Below are 26,477 nucleotides of genomic sequence, written 5' to 3' on the forward strand. Positions count from 1 at the left end.
CAATATGCCAAAAAATCTAGAAACTTTCAAAAACATTCTAATTGATGTATAAACATGTTTGACAACTTTACACCATGAAAAACATAAGACTAAGAACCAACTTGCATGAATGCATTCAACATTAATGTATGTTGCATTCATGGTAGCTGTTCGTCATATTTTTGCCATGCAAAGTATAAAAACACGTTTATACATCAATGTATAATGTTCTAGGAATTTTCTAGATTTTTGTTGGGTATTTTCTTATTTTTTTTTTAAAAAAAAAACTAAATCTGTTTTTACCTTCTACATATATTTTCATGAGTTCTAAATATTTTATTTGAACTCCTCATATCTCAGTCAATCTCTATGATTTTTCTTTGAATTTTTAGAAGCTTAGAGATAAACTATATGGTTTAAATGTCTTATCAAGTACTCCTTCCATTTTAAACTAAAAGAAGTTTTGGTTTCTCTAGATACATAGATTTTTTGTTATGCACTTAGATATATAATATATTAGAGCAACTCCAATAGTTTGGCAAAAATAACTTGGTAAATTTGGGTATTTGGCAAGTGACTAAAACATATAGCAAGTCAAAAAATTTAGTATCTCCAATAGTTTAGTATTTTGGCTTGGTACCCACATCCAACTGGATCAACTACCACGACTCGTAGCATGGCCGCCGCGAGACTCCTCACGTGGAGAAGGGCAACGCCGGCGCAGACTCTGTCTTCATCGCAGGGGGCATCAACTAGTACGGCCGGCCATCTAGTTCATCAAGCCGGCCATTTTCTTTGAAGGGTGAACGCCGGTGCGGTCCCTGTGTCCATCGCACGGGGCCATCAGCTAATCCGGCCGGCTATCTCCTACATCAAGTCGGAGATCTCCTGCTCCCATCGGGTCAGCATCACCAACAGCGGACTGCGAACATATGAACCCTATCTTCTTCTGTTGAAAAAAAAAACTATCTTCACAATCAGATCAAGGGCAGCACCATGATTACCCATAGCGGACAAAGATCCACTACCAACGATTATGAACCAATCATCAAGGGCACTAGCACTAGCACTCTAAATATGAACCCTAGATGGAGGAAGAACATACCTGATCAGCAGCCGTCGGGGCCAAGGCCGGCCGTGCGTACGTGCTTGAAACATCAGAGACGCGCAGATGGCCTTGCACGGTTGAGGGAGACGAGCCTGATCGATTGCCTTGTGTGTGCGTCACGAAGACGATCGAGCCGATTGCCTTGTGCGCGACGGAGACGACTGGATGGCTTTCCTCGCACGCGCGGGAACGACTGGCCGCGGCGCGCTAGTCCGCGATGCGCGCGCGGAAATATGCGCGTGCGGAGGGGAAGTTTCCCAACTTGCGTCAACTTGATTTGCCAATCCGTTGGAGAGTAAAATTTCTTGTTTTGCCAAAATTCTAAGGATAGCAATTCTATTTGGCAAACTCTTGGAGATGCTCATATAAAACATCTTATAGTTTAGAAGGAGGGTGTTTACTAACTTTTTAATTAACTAGAAAAAAACTATCTTCAAAACCACTCCAAACTATTTGGCAGGACTCTCTCTTTAAGTGCTCCCATAGAGGAGCCGAAGTACTTGAGGAGGAGCCACTGCAGCTTCAGCTCTGGACTGAAAAATACCTTAAGGTCCTCAACTATTCACCCAAAAAATGACTTCAGGTCATCTGATTTTAAAAACGAACCCTATTGTATTCGTATTACATTTTCTGCTACTTGTGTTGCTGTGAGCCAGCCGGCCAGCCCTGTGCCAGCAAGCCCTGCCGAACCAATTCACTGTCGTGGTAGACGTCACGGAAGGTCTCCGAGCCATCACCCCTTTGTCTTGTGACGGACGCCCACCGGAGCTCCTTCTTCCAGTCCTCGAGCCTTGGGAACCCGCAGTGCTTCTCACCGAACTCGTCGCAGCAGTTATAGTCGTCGAAGAATTCATGCGCATGGCGCTTGGGCATGCCGGCCATCTCCCTGGCGCGGTGGTGCTCCTCGGCCCAGGCCATCATCTCCTCCGACGACGGCAGCATCCTCCGGCCGGACAGCACCTGCGCCACCCACCTCGCCTGCGTCTCGTAGAACCGTGGAACCACCACCCTCTTGGGCACGCCCACGAAGGAGAGCGACGGCGCCAGCGCCGGCGGGAACGTGTGCTCGTACAGCGGGCCGACGCGGTTGTCGTCGACGGTGACCACCCCTCCCGTGTCCAGGAACGGGAACGACAAGTCGTACCTTCAATTCATACATTCGCATGGCGGATTATAAGACCGGAGGAGCTCAAGATGGACGATTTGACAAAGACTTGTCACCTATATATATGCTCTGCTGTGCTCACCCGGTGCAGTAGACGACGGCGTCGGCGATAACAGAGGAGCCATCGGCGAACACCACCTGCCCGTCCTCGCACAGACAATCGATCTACATAAAACACAAGCATTCTTGTCGTGTTATTTGTGTATGTATGTTGTTCATGTCCATGGACGAGCAGAGACTTGCCTGGAGGTGGAGGTGCAGGTTGTGGTGCCTGGACACGGCTTTCCTCATGCCGGGGAAGATGGCGCCGTCGCCGTCGTCCACGGACTTGACGCTGATGTGCACATCTCTCGCCGCCTTAAGAGAGCTCCAGCGCGATGTCCACGCCGCTAGATTGGCAACCAACGACCACCACCACTTGGTCCTGGAACGAGTCCGGGGTCCGGTACGAGTGGGAGTGCAGCTGCCTCCTGCTCCACTTGTCCATGCCTACACTAACAGCAGCAGCTCAGTTGACTACCAAGAACACAAAATCAGATCTCAATTACTGTACTTCTTGACATGTAGTGGATTGTTTAGAACCCACCGTTGATTGTAGGGAGCCTTGGATGGGTGAATTGGCCGACAGCGACGACGACGGCGTCGAACGTCTCCTCCGTGGTGACCACCTCGCCCTCACAGTCACCACGTCTCGACGAGCACCTCACCGTCCACCGCGTCACGCCACCGTCGTCGTCGTGGCCGGGCGGCGCCAACAGGCCGACGTGCAGGACCTTGGTGTTGAGCCTGACGGCGTCCATGAGCCCGAACGCGTCGCAGAAGCCCCTGATGTACCTCAGGAACTCGGCGTGGCCCGGGTACCGCCGGGCGTCGCCGTCGTCGTCGTCGATGCTGGGGTAGACGAAGGGGTAGTCCGAGAATCCCATACTCTCCCTGGGCGTGTTTAGCCGGAGAGAGGCGTAGATGCTGCTCGGCACGCCGGCCACGCCCAGGGGGTCGCCGCTGTCGGTCCTGGCGTCGTATAGCCACTGCCCGCCGACGCCGCTGCTCTGCTCCATGACCGTCACTTCGTGGCCCTCCCGGCGCAGCTCGCGGGCGGATACCAGCCCCGACACGCCGGCGCCCACCACGCACACCTTCTTGGACGACGACGCCATCTTACCTCGGCCTCGACGCCGAGCCGATGGACCTGCAGAGACGCTGCTCTGATCCTCTGAAATTGGCTGGCTGCAATTGCAAGTCCTAGTCACGGATGGCTGTATCTGTTTTCATTTTCCTACTCACTTCAACCGCTCCCACTCTCCAAGCTCGTCAATATATAATGTCGTCAATAGTTAGTCAATATGTAACAATTTCGTCCATATATGAGCTCGTCAATATATAAGTCGTCGACATACATAACAAGAGGACAAGCATGCATGACATACTGACAGACCGATTCTCTCTAGCCAAGTATGCTGACATGGTGAGCCATGTCAGATGGAGGATGAAATTGAGCCAAAATTATAAATTCAAGGACAAAAGATCAAGGATGAATATGACTATTTTGCCCAATCATTGTGATGTGTTACATCTGTACTTTCCCAAAATATTACGACTAGCTAAGCCGTCGTCTTCATGACCTTGGCCGACCTACTTGTCTTACATGGATTAGGCAGTCACCAGCCTTCGGAGCGCAAGCCCTCCAGGACAAGGTCGCTGTCATGGTAGGTGTCACGGTAGCTCTCCATGTCGCCGTCCCTGACGCGTGCGACAGCCGACGACAGGAGGTCCCTCTTCCACCCCTCCAGCGGCGGGAAACCGCAGTGCTTGGCCCCAAACTCGTCGCAGTAGTCCATGTCGAAGAAGACGGTGTGCGAGAGGCGCCTGGGCACGCCGGCCGCCTCCCTGGAGAGGTGGTACTCCATGGCGGCGCGCATCATCTCCTCCGACGACGGTAGTGGCCGCCGGCCAGACAGCACCTGTGCCACCCACCTCGCCTGCGCCTCGTAGAACCGCGGAACCAGTACCAGCCTGGGAACGCCCACGAAGGACAGCGACGGCGCCAGCGCTGGCGGGAACGTGTGCTCGAACAGCGGGCCGACGCGGTTGTCGTCGACGGTGACCAGCCCTCCCGTGTCCAGGAACGGGAACGAGAAGTCGTACCCAGTGCAGTAGATGATGGAGTCGGCGACGACACACGAGCCATCGGCGAACATTACCTGCCCATCCTCGCACAGGCAGTCGATCTGGAGGTGGAGGTGCAGGTTGTCGTGCCTTGACACAGCCTTGACCACGCCGGGAGCGACGCCGTCCATGGACTTGCACCTCCCTCGCCACCCTGGAGAGCTCCAGAGCGATGTCCTTGCCGCTCTCATGGAAGCCCACGATCACCACCACTTCGCCGTGGAAGGAGACAGGGACCCGGTACGAGTGGGAGTGCAGCTGCCTCCTGCTCCACTTGTCCATGCCGTTGATGACTGGGAGCCTTGGCTGGGTGTACTGGCCGACAGCCACGACCACGGCGTCGAACACCTCCTCCGTGGTGACTGCGTCGCGCTCGCGGTCGTCCAGCGCGTCACGCCGCCGTCCTCAGCGTCGCGCGGCGCGGCCAGGCCGACATGCAGGACCTTGGTGTTGAGCTGACGACGTCCATGAGCCCGAACGCGTCGCAGAAGTCCCTGATGTACCTCAGCAACTCGCCGTGCCCCGGGTAGCGCCGGGCGTCGCCAGTGCCGTCGTTGTTGGGGAAGAAGGGGAAGTCAGAGAAGGCCGTGAGCTCCCTCGGGCTGATGAGCCGGACGGAGGCGTACATGCTGCTGTGCGCGCCGGCCGCGCCGAGGGGTTTGCCGCCGTCGGTGCTCGGGTCGTACAGCCACTGCCCGCCGACGCCGCCGCTCTGCTCCACGACCGTCACGTCGTGGCCCTCCCGGAGCAGCTCGCGGGCAGACGCCAGCCCCGAGACGCCGGCGCCGATCACGCACACCTTCTTGGATGACATCGACACCATCTGGCCGCCGATGGACCTGCAGGCACACTGCTCCTGCTCGTCAGAAATTGGATGGTTGCAAGTTTTGGTCACAGATGGCGTCTCTGCTCCCGCTTTGCAAGGTCGTCAATACACAGTAGGTGTGCTGCTGATGCAGCGATGCTTGACCCCTAAATATGCCCATTTTGATATATCGTTAACCACTGCCAACATGTAATATGATATTATTGATACAGGTATCTTGTTAAGTATGAACTCGAAGCTCAGAAGATTCTGCACAACTGCTAACAAAAGTAGGCAAAGCCAGGATCATAAACCAAAAATGGTTCAACTACAAAGAACGTCCACTTTAACGACTCAACAAACCATGTCAAATTATGGTACAGGTTAAACACTTGTGTCAACCAATGCAATGTGAAGATGATATCACTTATTACATGCTTATACATTGGACTATTACAGCAACAGATTACTTCATTTCCCAAGACTACCATATACAAAGGCACAATCTTACACAACTATACACTCGTGTACCAAGGACACAGAGCCCCCCAAGAACAAATGACTTCACTGTGTTAGGGTCTATTCCAGCAATTAAGTCCAAGTTTGGATTTAACACCACTGCACCAGGCTCGTGGTATTGGCAACTATTATGATTCCTCGTTCTTTACTGGAGTCCACTGTGCAGCTTCTTTCTTTCTCCTGATAAGAAATCCAAAGGAAAATCCCAGGAGCAGTGCAAACAATACACTGCCTCCGATTTCCAAGTACAATGGAGATATTTTTCGCACGGTGCTGACTTCTGTGCCAAGTTTGGTGTCATGCACTGCCACAGCAACACTACTGTTACTGGATACCAGGCCAGAAAATATCTCCACCATATCATGGACTTGCCCATCATGGTTCCCCACATAGGTTAATGTTAGCTTCTCCCTTGTTGCTACAAGCCTTGTGTATCCAAACTCACCGCCACGGTACATGGACCTCTCAGGCTGTGGAAAGATGGGGACATCTGGGTGATCGGGCCTCGGTTGCCATATGGGTTGCCAGTCTTGCCCGCCCATTCCAATCACAAGATGCACAGGAGCACCAGAGTATTGGAAGCTTGATGAAGTGTTGACACATTGGAAGTTCTTCATCGGGCAGAACCTCTCGTACCTGTGGACATGTCCCCATAGTGCAAGGGTCACCTTGTATGTCACCAGCAGTGGTTCCAAATTCTGGAGCATCTGCTGTTTCAAAGCAGCGTCCCTGGTTTCATCGCTCGAGGTGTACATGGGACGGTGGCCCTGGAAAACAACAAATGGTGTTCTGCTTCGGTTCACCTTCTCAAGGTCCGCTTTCAAGAAGTTGTACTGATCACTGCCCTGAACAAAATTTGTTTCGGTTGACATGTAGACGAAATGCACCACACCTGAATCAAAGGAGTAATAAAGATTCCTGGTGTCTGGGCCACCATTACCAGTAGGCAGGATAGAATTGCCAGGCATTCTGAACTTGACGCTATACGGTATCCCACATTCGCCCCCACCATCCTTTCCATATGTAGCCCACCATGGTTTCCAAGGTTGTGATGGCCAATCATACTCATGATTTCCTATACAGACATGGTATGGGGTACTGGCAGCAATAGGCTCAATCTGGCTGAAGAAATGATCCCATACCCAAGAATAACCTCTAGCATAGCTGATGTCCCCAATGTGTGAAATAAAGGCGGGTTTATCCCCAAGGGCTTCAATATCACGGAGGATCCACTTTACAGTGGACAAGCTCTCATCTTGTGTGCGAATGTAGGTGTTATAAGGCACATAAGTTCCCATGTCACCAAACAGAAATGCGTTGGTCTCACTGGCTTCACTGTCACGTGAAATAAAGCTGTATATCTCACTCCATCCTCCTGTGTCACTACCAACCTGCCAAAATGATTGAGTTGATTAAATTTAATAAATGAGAAGAATATATATAAAAAGCATGCTCCACGGAAAAAGGCCAGTGGTGTTTAACTCCCCACAAAACTGGATCCTTGTTCTAGTATTCAGAACAAAAATCAAAATTTTAAAGAATTACTATTTCCAAATAAAAGATCTGATGTACAAACTCTTCACTCAAACAAAAGTACTAGTGCTTAAATGCTTACTGAGCCTTCCAACAATCTAGTAAATTCTCAGTAACCTACACTTCAGGCAACAGTACACTAACTTCAGCTCTTCAATGGAATGCTCATAGGTCATACTTAAGAGCCTTCTAACAATCTAGTAAATTCTCAGAAAACTACAGTTCAGGGATGAATATACTAACTTCAGTTCTTCAATAGAATGCTCATAGATCATACTTTATGTGTTAGTGCTAGCTACACCAATACAGTTGGTAGCATTGAATCCTATTTGCTATTTTGTAGTACATCAAGTCAATGCTGAACACTTCAAGATTCAGTATACAAGGCTTGAAATGTCCATATTCACTACACCAACTTCAGCTCCTTAGCATTCAGTGATAACTACACTACTTTTATTGGGTACATTGCATTTCTGACCATATTTGCAACTAATACAAGTACATTCCGAATATTTCAAAATCAGTCCAATGACAATTTACATAAGCAACAACCAGTAGATACATACAACTAATGTGAAGCAACAACCTAAGAATAAGTTATAAGACAACAGACAAACTGTTAGAAAGTGAGAATACTCCTCTCTTTAATGAACTCTCACTGTGCATACTTTCAAGATCACAGAACATGAGAATCAAAGCCTAGCACATATGCTGAATACAAAATTCAATCTTTTTCCTGCACCTTCCCAACACATAGCTACAGTACTTCAGATATCTCCACTAGGAACTGATTAACTAATGAATAACAAATCTTACTATGTCACCAATGCTGAACCAATGAATCTTACTATGCCGCTAATGCTGAATCAGCACATCTTACTATGCCGCTAATTCTGAATCAACACAATTTAATCTTTGGAACACAATGACCCATCCAGCACACTCTAAAGCACAATTAATTCCAACCCTTGTGAGGCTCAGGTAACCCAACTGCAACATTAGGCTGCAGTATATATGGCTTGAGAGGAGCTAGTACCTTTCCTTTTCTGGGACAAAATTTACTTACGTAAGTAAAATACTGTTAAAAAAAAACTGATACAGAGCCAAACTGTAACTAAAATCAGAAAATTTGAACCATTCCAAGTTACAGCAGGGGATAATTCACAGTATACCTTGTAAAAATACTTCCTTCCGGGCTCCAATCCTTTCATGAGGCCATCGAAGACGAATCCCGGATCCCTCCAGGCGACGCTGCTGTTGGCCGGCCAATCGCACATGTGCTTCTGCTCGTACGTGCTCACATCCGTGTCCACCTCCTTCCACTCCTTCTCGTCCTCCTTCTGCAGCCCGTACCTGACGACCCTCTTCCCGCGGTCGCCGCACAGGAACATGACCCGCATCTCGTCGATCCCATCTGCGAACGCGAGGTGCACCTGTTCCGGGCGGGCGGGGTCGCCGACGGAGACGTCGGCGGAGACGGCGACGCGATGCTTGCCGTGGGGGAGCGGGTTCTGGTCATGGTCGACGTGGTGGTAGGAGTACTCGTTGGCAGGCCAGCGGAAGAGGCGGAACTGGTAGGGCGCGCGGAGCGTCGGGAGGCGCGGGAGGGACAGCTCCCCAGAGCCGCTGCGCCAGGAGGCCGAGCCGTTGAGGAAGAGGTAGCCGAGGAAGTCGCGGTCGCGGGAGGACGGCGGCGAGTAGATGCCGACGTAGTCGAGGCCGTCCGGGGCCGGGAGGCCCGTCCAGCGGATCTTGATCTGGTCGCCGGAGAGGGACGCGGTGAGGGTGGTGCCCGCTGCAGCCCCGCCGCCGGCGACGGCCGCGACGGCGAGGAATAGGAGGAAGCGGAGGTGGGGGTTTTCGGGGGACATTTTTACAGGGGACGCCGTGGAGAAGCTGCCGGTGACGTGTCCTCAGCAATTTAGGTGAGCACGCAGGGTCACCGACGGTGTGGGACCTACCCGTCAGTTCAAAGAATCCTGGATAGAATGCTAGTGAGTCCAACGGAATATTCCTCTACCTCTTCATAATTTTGTGAAGAATTTCCTCCTCGACTTTCCTTCTCCCTATGCTCCAAATTATAAAATATTTTTGACTTTTCTAAATATACTTCTTTTACTATGCATCTAAATATAATATAAATCTTATTGCATAGCAAAAGTTATGTATCTAGAAATATTAAAATGTCTTGTAATTTGAAAATGAGAGAGTATTTGACAATTTTAGAAAGAATTTCCTTCCTCATAGGCTTTCATATTTGTAATAATTCAATTTATGCAATGTGCCCATAGACATCATGGTGGAAGATTATAGTATATGTCATGATTGTAATAGTAGTTTGTATGTTGACTCTAATCTGTTCTTAGCCATGACTTAGATCTATGATAAGTGGCAAGAATCAGCAATATTATCACTCTTGTGATAGAAGTTGAATGCCTATCATGGCATCAAAAGATACATCGGTTTTTAAGTTGTTAGTTTTGTTATATCCTTCTCATTATACACAACTTCTATTTTGTATAATGAGGCCGTGGAGGGAGATGCAAGAAGCTAGGAGGGAACTAAAACCTCCTGGTAGTGGTGGCGTGGCCAATGCGGTCAAGGAGGACATGTGTCTCATTGGTGTTGGCATCTATATGTGGTGGCTTCGGGTGGTGGTCGATTATGTCTTTTGTACCTGCGTTGCCATGCCACACGTTCTTGCTCCGCCTCTACCAGATCCATGTGCTGATGTACAATGAGGACGTCTAGATCAGTGCCAAAGCTAGAACAAATTAGAGGGAGGCGCACTTAGCTTTTAGGTACATAGATATCTTTTATGAGAGATGCATATATGGTAAAATTTTGAACCTACTCACTGTTTTTACAATTTTTAGGGGGGTGCATTTGCACCCCCCTAATCAATACGTAGCTTTGCCTTGTCTCTTGGAAGATGTGTGGCTAGGGCTAGTAGCAAATTGGGCACGGTAGCCATGGTGGTCGTTAGTGATCAAGGAGAGAAAAGAGAAAGAGAAATGACTGGAGATAGAGTTGGATTGGGAGGGGGTTCCTGTAAAATTGCCGGTAGGCGGTTTTATGCCAAAATGACACGAATTTTGTCTTTTCCGCACTAAAATAGATTTTAAATGGAGGACCTATATTATATGTACTAAAGTAGAATGTATGCACCGTACCGCTTGCCCAAAAAGGACTGCCAGTTGGTTAATGAAAACACATAGGTCTTTTACAAAACAATTCAGACCACGTGTCCCTACGCCAAGGAGCTACGGACATCTTGAATTATCTGGTGTGAGCAGACGGGAGGAGGTTTTAAAAAACCTGATTGGTTGACATCATTATCCTTGTCGACAACACAAAACAGTAATTTTACTGATTTAACTAAAATTGTCAGGATTGGAACAAAGGGGCCTATATATAGCTCCGCAACCGACAGGAACTAGAGAACACCCCTGTCCGTCTTGTGAACATATGCGGAGAACAGTCATGTATGTTTTCGGGTCTTTCTGACGGTTTTTGGATGACAGGAGTGTTATGGGATGGGATAGGTGATCATATCGAAGAATAATATATTTTCCAAGCATTACCAACACATGTAAGAGACGACATGGTTTTTATTATCGATCAAGAGAGCAGCTGACAGCTGCTGGTGGTAGTTGCAGTTGCATGATTCTAATTTGACCCAACAGCAGGTATTTGCTAAATTGGAATGAGATGCTTGTTAAACCTAACTCAAAAGCTGAAAAGCCCAATGGGCCCAATCATCATATATTAGGCACAGCCCACAGTGCCATATGTTTCGTCTCAGCTGATGATGACTCCATGTGTTTTTTTCCCTATAATATAAGAGAAAAAAGCTTCCTCCAAGATCATATGTACTATAGAATTTAGACCCTGTGTTTTGGTTCCTCTTAATTTCTTTTAACTTTCATTACATTGAATATTTGGACACATGCATAAAGTACTAAATATATACTATTTATAAACTAAAAACACAACTAGAAAATAATTTACAAGACGAATCTTTTGAGTCTAAGTAGTCTATGATTGGACACTAATTGCCAGATAAAACGAAAATGTTACAGTACCTGTTAAGTTTTAACACTTTCAACCGAACTAGGACACTGGCAAAAGTGCATTTGTCGAAAGTGCATTTATATATATAGTTCTAGGCTTCTAGCAGCTACCTCTTGATGCACTTGACCTCTACAAGCTTTATTTTTTTTACTTGAGAATGCATCAGTCCACTGTTTTCACTGCCGGATGATGATCCAACCCGATAGTAATAGCCATGAATACCACTATGCGGTGATGCTTTGACCTGGCAGTGTTGTGCCTATATATCATTGCTGGATGGCAAACCCGACAGTGATAGATCACCCCTACCTGGAAATTAACCTCTATCGAATTCTGGTATTGATGAGGGTTTTTGAGCGCGATGATTATTAGTTCTGGCATAGTGGTAGTAAATACGATGGATAGTCTTGATCTACAAGACATGTTTTACTAAGTTTAATTCTATTGTATGAAGGATTATATATTTATACTGTATATGAAAGATTATATATATATATATATGACTTAGCTATATCTACTTCAAATACTGACAAATAATTTATACATAGATTAGAAATCACCGCTCTCCTTGATAAATGCCCCCCCCCCCCACTTATTTAACTATACATTCATATAAGGGCACTCACAATGCAGACTCTATCATAGAGTCTAAAGTTATTTATTACCTCGAACAATGTGGACTTGGAGTCTAAATAAGACTTGAAGTCTTATTTTTTCTACCTCTTTCAAAATACCATAAATAATATGTAATTAAGTGTCTTGGTCTCTTGGACTCTGTGATAGAGTTTTGCATTGTGAGTGCCCTAAATAATTCTTGCAACAAGCTATGCCATTCCACTGATTTATTACACGCCAAATTAAGCGCTTGACATCAAGAGGAAGGAGTTGTACTTCGGACATTGGCAGAAATAATAAGTTGAGTCCTCAAAAATCCAATTTATATATATTATATAATAGCAGTCGCAGCTGAAAAAAAGTGGTGTGGGCCTCTGACGATCCTGATGATGTATATAAATTCCCAGCTGTGCCTTGCATGCATGTGCAAGTCCAAAGGACGGCCCCTATTTGGGGCAAGCGAGTGCAGTACGTGACGACATCAAGCATTATATTGCCGTAAACGGCAGTACGTAGAAATTAATTAATTGAATAACATCTGTCACGGCAACTGCGTAATTATTTGGACACAAAGGACGAATAATACACAGCCTCAGTATGTCACGGCACTGCCAAATTTAATTTTGACAGAGAAAACTAGCTAGAAGGGGTATGATATGATGAGTTTCTTAATTTGGATCACCGACGAACTCGCTAATTATCGATTCAACTAAAATAGACGACCAAAGTTTTTTTTTAGAGTAAAATAGAAGCAAAGTCGTTTTTTATATAGAAAGTTTTTATTGTATTAAAACCTCAAGTGCAATACATGGAGATGATAGAAAGCTTAGAAAAAGCAACTGGCTGGCCTTCCGCCTAGCATGAACTAATACTAGTTGATGAGTTGGAACTAATTAAAGTTTGATCCACATTTTAGTCTACCTAGCTATCTGAATAGCTTATATAGAATTAAACTTTAGGCAATTAAAAGTTTAGTTCAACGATCAAATTAAACAGACCCTAGCTAAATTGCCCTAATTAAATCTATGCTACGTATCCATGCGCGTGCGGCGTGTGCATGCTGCATGCATGCCGCAGCAGGTGCTGTTTGTCCATTAAATTTTTTTTACGTTCTGCTCTGCCACTGTGCAGTGTTTATGTGTAAGCACGTACTACTGTACGCGAGCTCCATCATCGATCTCTCTCTTTAATATATGCAAGTACGGTACGGGTACAGTACTACATGTATGCATGTGTATATGTACGTATATTACGTACTTCCCAGCGTATAGGAAGGATACGTACGCGCACGTATATGATGAGTAGCTAGCACTGTAGTGCATGCATATGGGCCATTACTGTACAGATCACGTACGTGCATCAGCGCGTGTAATTAAGTATGTTTGGGTTTGTACATATATATACCGGCCGGTATTATGGTATATACTGGAGAGAGATGACATGCATCTATCTGCTTGTTCTGTGCCAGCGTGTATGCATGTACGTGATCGTCGTCGGTGACTCTAGCTCGGTGTACTGCAGATCGATCCATGTATGACACGAGATCGATTCGCATCGCATCTGCCGTACACGTATGCTCCAACATGGCACAGGAAATGTAACTTTTCGCGTTTACCATTTCTAATTTTGTCATGTGTACGTAGCTGATTGGATTTGATCTCGGGTGCAAAACCTTTTTTTAAATGAACCCAACATGGAGAGTTGCTAATTGTCTTTTTAAGATCAACCAAGATCGGGTAACCCAACAAACCAACAAGGTTTTTATGTGTGGTATTAAAGATAGCAATACATAGATCATATTGCACATTTGGATAGACATTATTTAGGTTTTTATGAGTGCAAAGTTATCTATAATTCTAGGATTTGTTTGGTGTGGCTCTCGTGCTGAAGTAGAGCCGCACCGGATGTTGCCGCATGAAGGAGTGTTTTTCCTTTCTTATGCATAAAGCCAGAGCCATTTTGGTGCACGGGTCTGTCTTTAAGTTCCAGCAACGGAGTAGCCGAAGCATAGCCACAACCCCAAACATGTCCTTAAGATGCTGACTGACACAAGGAATACCAATGTATTTTGAATAGTGCCGCACCTACTAATGTCGTCACACCATGAATCTGTAATCTGTCAGTATCATTATATGATATCCATCTGTAACGCTCTAACTACCTAAAGGGTTGCCATCCATCCACACATATGCGAATGTGATGGGTATCTGCAACAATAACTAATTTCCAACTTGAAGGAGCAGCTTCATATCGATAGATATATAACTAATATATACTTTGATGATTTGTGAAACTAAGATGAAATTTGAACTTCCCAAATTTTACACAAACATTGTTACTAGCTAGTACCTTGTTAATTAACAATAGAATAGAAAAAAGTACGTAGCAGTTGCCTCAGCTCCGATCCATACATGCAACAAAGTTACTATGGGGCTGGGCCACAGCTGAAAGAAACGTGATGTCAAATGGACAAGTACATGTCAGATTGAGAAAGATCAACTGTGGGAAAGCCAGAGGTAAAAAAGAATCTTACTTTTTTGTTTTTTGTTTTACTCTCTCCTAAAATAACTATCGTTCTCGCTTTTTGAGAAATAAATTTTGGCTAAATATATATTAAAAAGATATTAATACTTCTGATACATAATTAGTATCATTATAAAAATATTTGAATCTAGATTTTTAATAAATTTATTTAGATATACAAATATTACGCATTTTTTTATAAATTTAAAACCACAATTATTTTGGGTTGAAAGACTGCACTCTCGTCATATCGTCAGATTGAAGCTTCCAAACACTTCTTTCTCTCTCCTCTCCTCCAATCGCAGAGCTTACTTCCACAGGCAGCTACAACCCACCACACTCACATCTCTCGAAAAGAAAACAAATAAACAGCAATAAAAGTGTGTCGGTGTCAAAGAGTGCTGTTAGTTAAAACCAAATATACATTTGGCATGCTTTATTTGTTTGTTACTCCTTGATTTTTAATGGGGCAATGGGTAATTTTCTTTTGAGAAGATCAGGAGAGGATTTTATTGTCAACTGTTTATATATTAAAAAGGGATAAAAGTAGCATGGGAACAATCAAGTGAAAAAAAAACAAATGAAAAATATCAGAAAAGTTACACAAAGATCACTAGCCATGAGACAATCGCTGGAATTTAGGTCTCCTTTGAATGATGGATAAACATTACAAAAAAGATATCTTTGAAGCAAACTGGGCATGAACCCACACTTGGTTGTGGATGAGATTTAATTTATTTCACTCTGTCCAAATACTCCAAGACATTAAAGATTTCAATTGGGCAGTGGGTAATTAACATGGCCCTAGCTTAAAGATTTTAAAGGAAATTAAAGTCACTATATAGACTTTTGACGACTCTTGCTTTTAGTTTGAACCAAATGTATATGCTACAAACTAAATTTGAACTATATGCAAACGAAAGGGTCACGGAAAGACATATATTGCCACCGAGTCCAATTTAATCCATCACATATGTGAGTTTTTTGACCTAAGTAATGGCATAACTCCTTTGTCCACTAAGATGGTGACGGGGGGGGGGGGGGGTTGTGCCCTCGTGAAACAGAAAAAAAGCTTGTTACTTTTTTGGGTTGTTGGGTTTAGAGGTGGGACACATTCATGTACTCCCTCTATTCCAAATTATAGTTTACTTTGAATTTGTCTTCAAGTTAAACTGAGTTTAAATTTGACTGTGTTTTGTTGAAAAATATATTAACACATACGAATTCAAATATAAACGCGCTATCAAAAACATATTCCATGATGATTCAAAACACTAATTTGATGTTGTAAATATGTGTTAGTGTATTTTCCTGTAATACTAAAACAATTTGAGACAATGACTTCTATATTTAAAGGTAGATCTTTTATCCAACTGTCTCTGTAAATGATTTTAGGAGACCATAAAGATTTTATAGGACACTCAAAGAATATATTTGCCTCTCTAAACGGATTTTCAATGGCGAGCCTCTTCCAACAACCAGCCAACTCAACCACACTAAGCAAACCCTTGGTCCTTTAAGTCTCACCCATAATAGCTCCTCTCACGGGTGCTCCCTCTCTTCGTGGTCTCTCTCTCTCTCTCTCCCACCATCGGTCTCTAAACCTCGATGATGGTGCTAGGCCGTGGGTGAGTAGGCTCAGGGGGGAGCGGAGGGGAAGGGGGAAGGGGTAGAAATAGTGTCAATGCTAGGTCTAGGTCTAGCATGTGGTAGTGCCTCACCGTCCTTTGACCTCACACGCTGTGGAGATGAAGATAAGGCCAAGATGCATGGCGGGTGAGAGGCAACTGGGATCCATGTTGGTGGATCCACTTGCGTGCCTCAGAAATGAAGATGAGTCTGGATCCACAATAGATGGGAAAAAGTTGAGATCTATGGATCTGCACTAGCTAGCTGGATCAACCCACCATCTTGAGAGATAAGTAAATTAATTAAAGACGAGGAGTCCACTATGGCTAGAATCCATGGTACAGTGGGCAGATCCATGACCATGACAGCTAGGAGTTGAATAGATCTATGAAGGTGTAGCTCTCCTTCACGTCCAATGAAAAACCTAGGCAATTCACCTGGCTCTGAAAACCTCGTTTGCCCTACATACAACAACAACAACATTTATATATATCTAACCTAAAATTGCAATGTGCGGCATCATGAAAAAGCTGTTGCGGCATCTTTAATGGAAACATGCATGAATTCATAATAATATTGCACCGTACCGTACGGACAAGCTCGTATTGGTTTACAACCTGGCCCAACATGCATGCATATACAATGCACGACAGCAAAATTACTGACACGGCGGCCTTGTACTTTGGATTCCTAACGGGCGCATGCATGCTATTAGTAGGCCATGAATCTGCTCATGCCGTACGTGCAGGACGGACGACACAAACACACGAGATATATGGATCGGAGCTGCCAAATCCTACGTACGTGTGTGCATGCTGCATACCATTGCAACAGCACCGCACGTACAAAATATTTAACTCTACGTACTCCATATACGTTATACGTACGAACCTATGCATGAATGCATATGCATGCTGGCTAGATCCATACACACATATGCACGTACGTATACGTGCATGACGTATATATATAGTTCTATGTTTTTTTTACCTCTTTTTTCAATAAATATGTTGTCACATCAGCAAAATACCATAAATAATACTCCCTTCGTCTCAAATTGTAAGTCATTCCAAAAATCTTGGAGAGTCAAACTTTTCTAAGTTTGACCAAACTTATATGAGAAAATAATTATTATTATGATACTAAGTAAGTATCATTTAGATTCTTTCTTAATTATATTTTTATAGTATACTCACTTTACATTACAAATTTTAGTATTTCTCTCTATAATTTTGGTCAAACGTGAAAATGCTTTGACTCTCCAAAATTCTTGGAATAACTTACAATTTGAGATGGAGGGAGTATATAATTAATTATCTTAGACTCTATGATAGAGTCTTGCATTGTGAGTCCCCTTAGCCTAAGGCTTATTTGGTTTAAAAGACTAGAGGCTAGAGACTAAAGCAGGGACTAAATTATTATAGTCGTCTACCCTGTTTGGTTCAAGAGATTAAGGGCATGTACAGCGCGTCCCTTGCGCTCGTCTCTACATCACTATTTTTGCAAAAACAACCCCGCCGAAGCCTGGAGACGGAGGTGTCGTCGTCTCGCGAGGCGACGGGAAAGGCCCGTGCTCCGAGGCCCACGCGATGACTCCAGCAGCGTTGTACTCTTCGAGTCGACGGCGTGAGGATCCCGTGCACTTGAGGGTTCTGGTTTCGTTGCTTGCGGGGTTCTGGTTGTCTACTGCGCGCGGAAGAGGAACGAAGGCACCGCCGCACCACATCTAGTTAGAGCGAGGGCGCCTCCACGGCAGCAGTCCGACGGCGGTGATCGAGACCCTTTGTCGTAGTAGCAGTTCGACGGCGGTGGCTGGCTCGCTTGGTTGCGGTCTCGCGGAAGGGGTTCGTCTTTGCGGTAGATACGGCAGGCCTCACCCATGGTGGCGCAGTCGGAGGTCCGGTGCGGAGAGCTGTTGTCCTTGAACCGACCAACGCTGCGACAGTTGGTGCAATGGTGCTTACGGCGCGCTTGCATGGGTTGGCGCCTCGCTGGTCGCTGCTACAGCACCTTGTGCTCATCTCCGTTGCAATCTTCACTGCAGCCGTCAAGCACTCGTTTCATTTGTTGCCGCATCTCCTCCTCTGAATTTGCTTTTGTTTTTCTGTATTCCTCGTACCTGTCTTACTGCTTCTTACATATACCTTGGAATTGCAAAGTAGTCTCAATTTATATGTTTCAATGCAAACGTGTTATCTGAAACCCGAATGAAGAAAGTATCAATACACCGAAGAACAACCCGAATACAGTACCGTTCAATTGCAAAGAGAGAAGTAACTGCGCCTTTTGTTTATGGCAGCAAGGCCTGCCTAGGCAAACCTTTTTGGCTGCTCTTATAAGTTCTGTCGGATTATATTTTGTTTGTATTATGAAAACATTATATATATAATTTATATTAATGGTTCTAATAAAATATTCTAATTATGTGTATGATCGGGTTTGTACCAAGAAGCAACACGATGACATACATGAATCATATACACACTTGATCCTAGCTACATGCAAAAGCATTAAATAACATAGAGATGGATCTCTGTCTGTGAGTTGTATGACCTGTCTTTATACCTATCTACATGCTAGATTCGAGGCACTAAGAGACAGACTTGCGTCTATGGGTTGTACATGCCCTAAAGGGGAATAGAAACTATTAAAGCTGTTGGACAATAACCAAGATATCCCTATTTAATGTTTTTTGGATGGGTGCGTGGGAGGACAATATATATGGGCTGTTCTTTTAGGCTCGTAATCCCAAATAGCCTCCCTATATGAGACCACAAAACTAGAGGTCTTTAGTCCCTCTAGTAGTCCCCTGTTTGGCCAATTAGGGACTAATTGGGATTAAATTGGACTCACTAGTCTCTAGTTCCATCTAAACAAACAGGGTCTTAATTTGACACGTATAATCACTTGTACATACTTGGTTGTGGATAATTTAGACATTTATAACCAATTTGTATGTTATGTTTGAATTGATACACCGGGATGGCCTCCTTCAATCAAATATAATTAAGACCCTGTTTGTTTAACCAGGATGTTAACATGACTCACATTTATGAAGGACGATGGAATTCCATTAGATTAAATGCTTTTTACCCTGAAATGCAAAAGGAAAACTAAATGCTTTCTTGGGTAATGATGGCACGAAGCACAAATCCATATTAGGGTGTTCGTTTGGAGCCAACACATTTCCTGTTGTCATGTGACACGTACGGAGACGTTTCTTCCACTTGCTTTCACTTTCACAATACAGAACCCATGGCCATGGTAGATGGCAACATTATCTTCCTGTGTCTCCATCCATTGTTCTTTGATGGCTTCATATTTCTTCATTTTCTCCATTTCTCTCACTCTGCGCCTGGAGCGATCTGTTCGTGGTCGTCATCATGGATACACCTCCATGCAATTTTCTCACTTGTTTTTTCCTTTCATTTTCTCTTCCTTCTCTCTATCCTTTGCATTTTATCTTCTATATACTATGAATAATTTTTAAGGTTGAAAAAAATTGTTAGGAGTAAATTACGTAGAAAAATTGTGCTGGATAAGTTGTGTTTAATTCTTTTTCAAAAGATGTGGAGCAACAACAACATATGAGTATAAGTTATTTGTAAAATAGTTATGCAAAGTTCTGATATAAAATTTATGTTGAGAAATTTTTATGAATAAATTTGTCCACTAATAGTTATGAATAAAAGTTAGGTTTCAAAAGTTACATAAGGAAATTTTCATGATAATTTATCTATAGACTAATATAAAGTATATTGAAATTGTTATGATTAGAAGTTGTGGTAATAAATTATGTCCTAAAACTTTATGCATGTGAAAAACAGTTTTTTTTCAGATAGAAGTCATGGAATATATTGTTATGATTAGGTAGGATCATACAGCTAGCAAAACTAAAGTAAAACTAGCCAAAATTTAATGTCCTAGTAATGTGTTAGGATATCATGGCCAAACTAAAAGGAATTACAATGCACATCAGTGCATGTACATTTCAGGGGGAAGAAGAATAAAGTGCGTGAAAAATACTGGGGTTAAAATTTATTCACTGAAATGTTTAAACTTGGGTAGGGACAGGACAGGGAGTGCGAGGTTTCGTGATGGGCAAGTTAGGTCGCCAAAAGATTCGTGGTGGGCCCAGCTGTCACCGTCCCGCCTCATCTGTCCTGTCAATCACGCGCCGTCCCTTTCGGCTCAATCTTCTTTTAATTGCGTGTACTAATTAATCTTCTTTTCATCTCACCCGTCAAATCCCTCTTCAATTTATAAATCACAAATCAATGAATTAATTACTCCGAATGGTTAAAATGTATAATAAATCAAAAACTAATCATGGCTGTTGGGTCGCCATGTGCCTCACTCTAGCTAGCTAGCTAGCTAATAGGTAGTCCCCCACATATGGAGTAGTGAAGTGACCCATAATAAATAAGGCCTTGTTTAGTTCCCAAAAAATTTTGCAAAATTTTTTAGATTCCCCATCACATCGAATCTTTAGACTCATGCATGGAGTATTAAATATAGACGAAAATAAAAACTAATTGCACAGTTTGATCGGAATTGACGAGACGAATATTTTAAGCCTAGTTAGTCCATGATTGGACAATATTTATCAAATACAAACGAAAATGCTACAGTACCCATTTTGCAAAAAATTTTGCAACTAAACAAGGCCTAAATGGAGTGATATGAATTTATTAATAATTTATTAAGTAATTTATAAATGCGTGTAATTTCGCAAAAAACAAATGTGTGTAATTGGACTGCAATATTCTATTTGACGGCCCGACTAACATTCTCCAATTTATAGCATTAGTCACTATTTTCTACAAGAATATATTCATACATGTGAAATTTTGTGAGAATATGGCAATGTTTTCCAATATGTGTGTACTAATAAATAGTGTGCGAATTTCATGTTATTTTAAAGGTTATTGATACAAAAAATAAAGACTCAATTTAACATGGCCTTTAATTTGTCTAGAATATTATTCAACCATTGTACCATACTCTAGCTACTCCTCCAAATTCTAATTAAGATTAGAGAGTTGCAATTAACTTTTTAAATGCATTAGCTTATATAATCAGAGTACTACTCCACTACATAGCCGGCCGGTACTCCTATACAAATATTGATTATAATCTGGTACAACAACACGGCTAGCTGGCTAGAATAATCTCTTCAATGGTAGTTAAATGTATGTAGCACACACTTATCCGACCTAGATATTGTAGCTCGAATCTGTAACTACTGTTTGTTGGTATGATACTTTTTTTATACAGCGTTTCGAACCTTAGTATATGCTGATTATTAGTACATTGTTTCGTCACACTTAGATGGCCGGTGGAACTTTTTCAATACATCAACATATATATGATACTGCTAGTCACATTTATTGTTTTCCTATATTTTTTTCAAAAAAAACTTTTGGATATGTTTATTTGTATTGTTATGCCACCTCAATATCATGTAGGCATAGGTCAACTGAACACAACACATAAATCATAGTCATATATAATTATAGTTTTATCCTAAATCAAACAGTCTTAAGTTGATTAAATTTATATAAAGTATAATAGATAATTATGACACCAAATAGATATACCATGACAACATATATAATTAATTAATCTAATGACACTTATTTGGTATTATCCCTATCCTAAAAATGATGCAATTCTAGCTCTATCTTTAGTCAAATATTCTAAAGGTTGATTATGTTTATAGAAAAAAGTAACATTTATAATACAAAATGGTTATACTATAAAAATATATTTCATAAAGAATATAATAACACATATTTCACATCATAAATATTGCTATTTATTGAATTAACTTGACGAAGACCAAAACATGCTATGCTAGAGTTGCATTCTTTCGTAGATGGAGAAAGCAATATATTTGATATATTTATTTTGATAATTTTTGTCAAACTTAAATGCCTTGACTAGGCATAAAACTAGAATTGCATTATTCTTTCTGTGATAGAGAGATAGTGCTTGATTGTATATATTTTCAAAGTAGAATAGTAATAAACCTTTTTTAAGGTACAATAGTTTAGTAAGATCACTCTCAGGGGAGTTTCATCCAAGTTCTATATGTATTTAATAAGCTACCACATAGACAATTTTTATGATATAACAACATGTTTAAGAAGAGAGAGAACAAATGGGTCTCATGAGGATGCTGAAACTCTCCTCACATAATTAGGGCCTATTCTTTTTTCCATGAAGAAGGGAATAAAGACTAAATTTTTTGGTCCCAGTTAGTCCATTTGAAAAAAGAAATACTTGGGACTAAAAGAGGGATTAGGGATTAAAATGGAGTAGTCTCTTGGGGGCTGCTATTTGGGACTAATGGACCAACTTTACGGTCCATACCCCTCCCTCCCTCTCCTTCCCCGCCCAATGCGCGACCCCACCCTATGTCGCCCGATGTGTCGTGCCCACCTCGCTCCTCCCCTCCGGTCAGATCTGTCGCCCCCACGCCAGCCGCGCCACACGCTCATGTGCCCCCACCTCGCTGGCGCCCACCCCACGCCAGTAGCCTCGGCTTCGGTGACATGGTGGTAGTAGAGAAGGGCCAGGCAGAGAAAGCAGGGGCGCAAGGCAGTGCTTAGCTCCGGCGGACTCAAGGGCCCAGGCGGGAAGGGATTCGGCACCAGCAAACCAAAGAAAGGAGACCGAGAAAAAGAATAGAAGGGAGGGGTATTTTGGTCTTTGTTCAACGACTTTAATGTCTTTTAGTCCCTTCTAGTCCATGGAAAAGAACACCATTTTAGTCCCTTCACTAGTTTCTAGTTTCTGTTTTAGTCCCTAAAATCCTAGGACTAGAGAAAAGAACATGGCTTTACTAACTCATAATGAAAGTGGTTGTTTCATTTAAGTTTTATTATATTTTATTTAAGCGATACTACAAAACTCTCTACCAAAACAGGGTCTAATAACGATAAATTAAGGACTACTGCTACTATAAAGACACCATACGGATCGGCTAGCATCACTAGAATGGAATAGTACTGTATGCGCTGACCTAAATCTGTATAGCTAATTTTTCCCTACGATTGGGTGTGGATAGGTGTGGGTGTATGCACGCATAATCAATGAAGCAAAGTGCCTGTATATTTAATTAAGGTATGCATGGTTAACTTATTGTGTAAAGATATTGCAGGCGAGAGATGTTTATTTGAAGCAAAGCGCCGCTCGATCAGGACAAAAAAAAGGCAATTCGACATCTAATAATAATAATACGAGATTCCGGCAGCTATCAGTTATAAATTAAATGGTCCGTATATATGTTTTAGGTCTTGTTTAGTTCCAAAATATTTTGCAAAATGGACACGGTAGCTCTTTCGTTTGTATTTGACAAATATTGTCCAATCATGGACTAACTAGGCTCAAAAGATTTGTCTCGTCAATTCCGACCAAACTGTGCAATTAGTTTTTATTTTTGTCTATATTTAGTACTTCATGCATGTGTCTAAAGATTCGATGTGACAGAGAATCTGAAAAATTTTGCAAATTTTTTTGAAACTAAACAAGGCCTTATGTGTGCAGCAATCGATCTATTGGGGGCTCTCCTTATATTCTCTATATTGGGAACCCAAAATACATGATGCATTTTACGTTTGGGTAGCACTAGAGGCAAAAAATTCGATATTCATTTTTGGTCTTCTCCAACAATAATACTTAAAAAGAAAACCTTTTAGCAAATGAGTTTCCAAGAGAGAGAATACTCAGATTTAGGTACAGTACTATCGGAGACCCATTTTACGTTTGGGTTATGGGTCACCTGTTAGAAACAGTAGTGTAACACAGAAATGATGCTTATATATACTACTCCTCCGCTCATTTGTTATGAGGCTGGCAGAAGTTGATTGACAAAAGATAAAGATTCTTAAATTTTGACCAATTAATTAGGTTGTATGAAACTTTAGGGGCCGTTTGGTGCCGCTTCTGATGGCTCTGGCTATGTCTTTCGAAACCATAGATCATTGTAGCGCTTGGGGAAATGGCACTGGTTGTCCTAAAACAACTGCAAATTAAACAAAGAGGAGCCACTAGAGCAGCTCGTCTATGGCTACGTCTTCCAAGACCGTAGATCATTTTAGCGCTTGACGGAAACGGCTATGGCTATCCCAGAACAGCTGCAAACAAAGAGGAGCTATTGGAGCTGCGTGCGTGTCTATGGCTCCGCTCGGTTCCACCACATTGCTTTGCGACTCAAAGCCGCCGAACGGAGCCAGGCCAAACGGGCCCTTAGTATACAAACAATATATCACTAGATTCATACTTTAGTATGACACTATTTCGTAATAAATGAAAATGGTTTGAAAGATTAAAGTAAAGATGTTTATGATGATTTCGTCAAATAAACAAAACACACCTTGCAAAACCGGAAAACAAGTAATTAAGGTATATTAGGCATCTATAAACCATAATACTCTGTCGTAAATAAATCAAATTTTAGATTTTTTTTCTTAGGTCAATCAATTCAAATTTTGACTGCAGAAATGCTTTCTAAGTGCTGAGTTTGAATGTCTGAAAGTGATACAAGAACATTTATCTTGAACCTGAGTTCTGTACAAGTATACACATTTGCTATAATTCATAAAGATATTATAACAAAATGTAGTAGTCAAAGTTTAGAACATCAATAATTGGTTTAGAATCTACATAATGTCCTTTACCTTAGAGTTTGCCTCAAAGTTAAGACAATTCAACATCCTTTATATTTGAGGATGAATGAAGATGAAGCATTATTAGGCTCTAGAGACACATTACCTTATCTAGGAATTTATGCATGTTCTAGCTGTAAATTTGCATATAATATGTGTAGATTTGAACAAATTATTAATAATAATGTTTATTTCGGGAGCTCCAACTCTTGTAGATATATATAGCTTTTGTATAGGCTATACCAAAGTTGTTTGGAAACTCTACTTTTAGTGTAAAATGGAAATAAGACGGTTCTCACCCAAACACCTTCAATAACCACCCATTCTCTAATGAATTAATGTTGTTGGTTATATCAAAAAAAATTTGTGTTTTGTAAAATGTGTAACACAATACCAACAAAGCCTAAAACCATACAGACATGTGAGAAGCTCCCGCAACAAATGGCTTACACACATAGAAACATCCTTTGTCGATATTTTCCTCAATATTAATTGTTCAGCAACACTAACATTAGCTAATTAACTCTTGTGATTGAATTTTTAAAATTCTCTCTGAATTAAATATGTTCCTCTAAATATTCTGTTTTGTAACTAAATGAGGTTAATTATATATCAAACAACCAGAAGCCTATATAGATCATATGGGTATATATACCCATGGCATGGATATATAGTGATGACGATATATGTTGATGAATTACTATACATTTGTACTAGATATATATATGTTGTCACAATGATTTGAGCTGACCCGGGTGAATGGGCATCAAGGCATGTACATATCATGCCCCAACTTTACCCAGACCGAAGCTCATATAGCCTCATATATAAAAAACCAAAGCTAGTGCCTAGTGTAGTAGTACTACTTCAACGAACTAGTGTATATGGTAGCTAGGGATATCACCCTGGACACGCCAAAGACACGACCCTTCGATCCGGCCGGCATGTAGCAAGAGTCTGCACACACACACAACACAAAAGTCTCCCTTTTCCTGTTATACAGTGACTGCGATTAAAAAAAAAAAAAGAAACAAGCTACTAATAGAGAAGAATGGACAGATGAGTGAACTCAACGGGATCCGTTGGGCCTAACACACTACTGTCCACTATCATCTGGCTTCCTATGCTTGCAGATGATGCACTGCACCATTATAGTATTCCCTTGCACTAATATGATGTTCTAACATCATTTTTACGACTGTAGCTAGGGAGAACCATTTATATGTACTATATAAAATAGTATTGATTATTTATTTGTACATATTATAAATTTCCCATGATTCGAGTCCTTTTTGTATACTAATACTATTATATGTCATGGCATCATCAGTATGTAGTGGTTGTTAGCATGCAGTCTATGTGTGACGTTCGTGGTGGCCAAATGCTATGTCCTATATATCCTTTTCAGTTCATGTCATCGATAGATAGATGATGGAGACTGACAAAATAAAAGAGATGTGAAAAGTTAGTATACTAGCATTCTATTTTTTTTTTGTCTATAACTCTATATATAGAGAGCTAACTTCTCAGTTTAGCTTAGAAGTCGATAAATTTGAAACTGAACATTTGAAAAGAATCTACTTATCCCACCTTAGCTTTTTTTTACATCATGTTCTTTTAAATTGGTACATATTCATAAGTAAGGGGAGCATTTCACAACCTTGTATATAGAATTTAATGAGTAATATT

The 26,477-nt window shown here is 42.3% G+C and overlaps 3 protein-coding genes and 1 pseudogene across 3 annotated transcripts; all 4 read right to left on the reverse strand.

The window, feature by feature from the left end:
• Positions 496-1,571, reverse strand: LOC110432299. The gene is made up of 3 exons (XM_021452408.1): positions 1,551-1,571; positions 1,085-1,294; positions 496-928 (listed from the first exon to the last, which is right to left on the reverse strand). Exons 1-3 carry the CDS (start codon positions 1,569-1,571, stop codon positions 827-829), a joined length of 333 nt encoding a protein of 110 aa, XP_021308083.1. The 3' UTR covers positions 496-826.
• LOC8081607 lies at positions 1,484-3,523 on the reverse strand (annotated as a pseudogene).
• LOC8054519 (flavin-containing monooxygenase FMO GS-OX-like 8) lies at positions 3,810-5,395 on the reverse strand. Its single transcript, XM_021454010.1, is given in 4 exon segments — positions 3,810-4,556; positions 4,558-4,801; positions 4,804-4,875; positions 4,878-5,395. Coding segments are annotated over 4 exon segments (1,326 nt in total). The 5' UTR covers positions 5,242-5,395; the 3' UTR covers positions 3,810-3,910.
• LOC8054520 (probable inactive purple acid phosphatase 2) lies at positions 5,533-9,227 on the reverse strand. The gene is made up of 2 exons (XM_002461280.2): positions 8,448-9,227; positions 5,533-7,133 (listed from the first exon to the last, which is right to left on the reverse strand). Exons 1-2 carry the CDS (start codon positions 9,144-9,146, stop codon positions 5,871-5,873), a joined length of 1,962 nt encoding a protein of 653 aa, XP_002461325.1. The 5' UTR covers positions 9,147-9,227; the 3' UTR covers positions 5,533-5,870.

This window comes from Sorghum bicolor, chromosome 2 (genome assembly GCF_000003195.3).
Source record: "Sorghum bicolor cultivar BTx623 chromosome 2, Sorghum_bicolor_NCBIv3, whole genome shotgun sequence".
NCBI lineage: Eukaryota > Viridiplantae > Streptophyta > Magnoliopsida > Poales > Poaceae > Sorghum > Sorghum bicolor.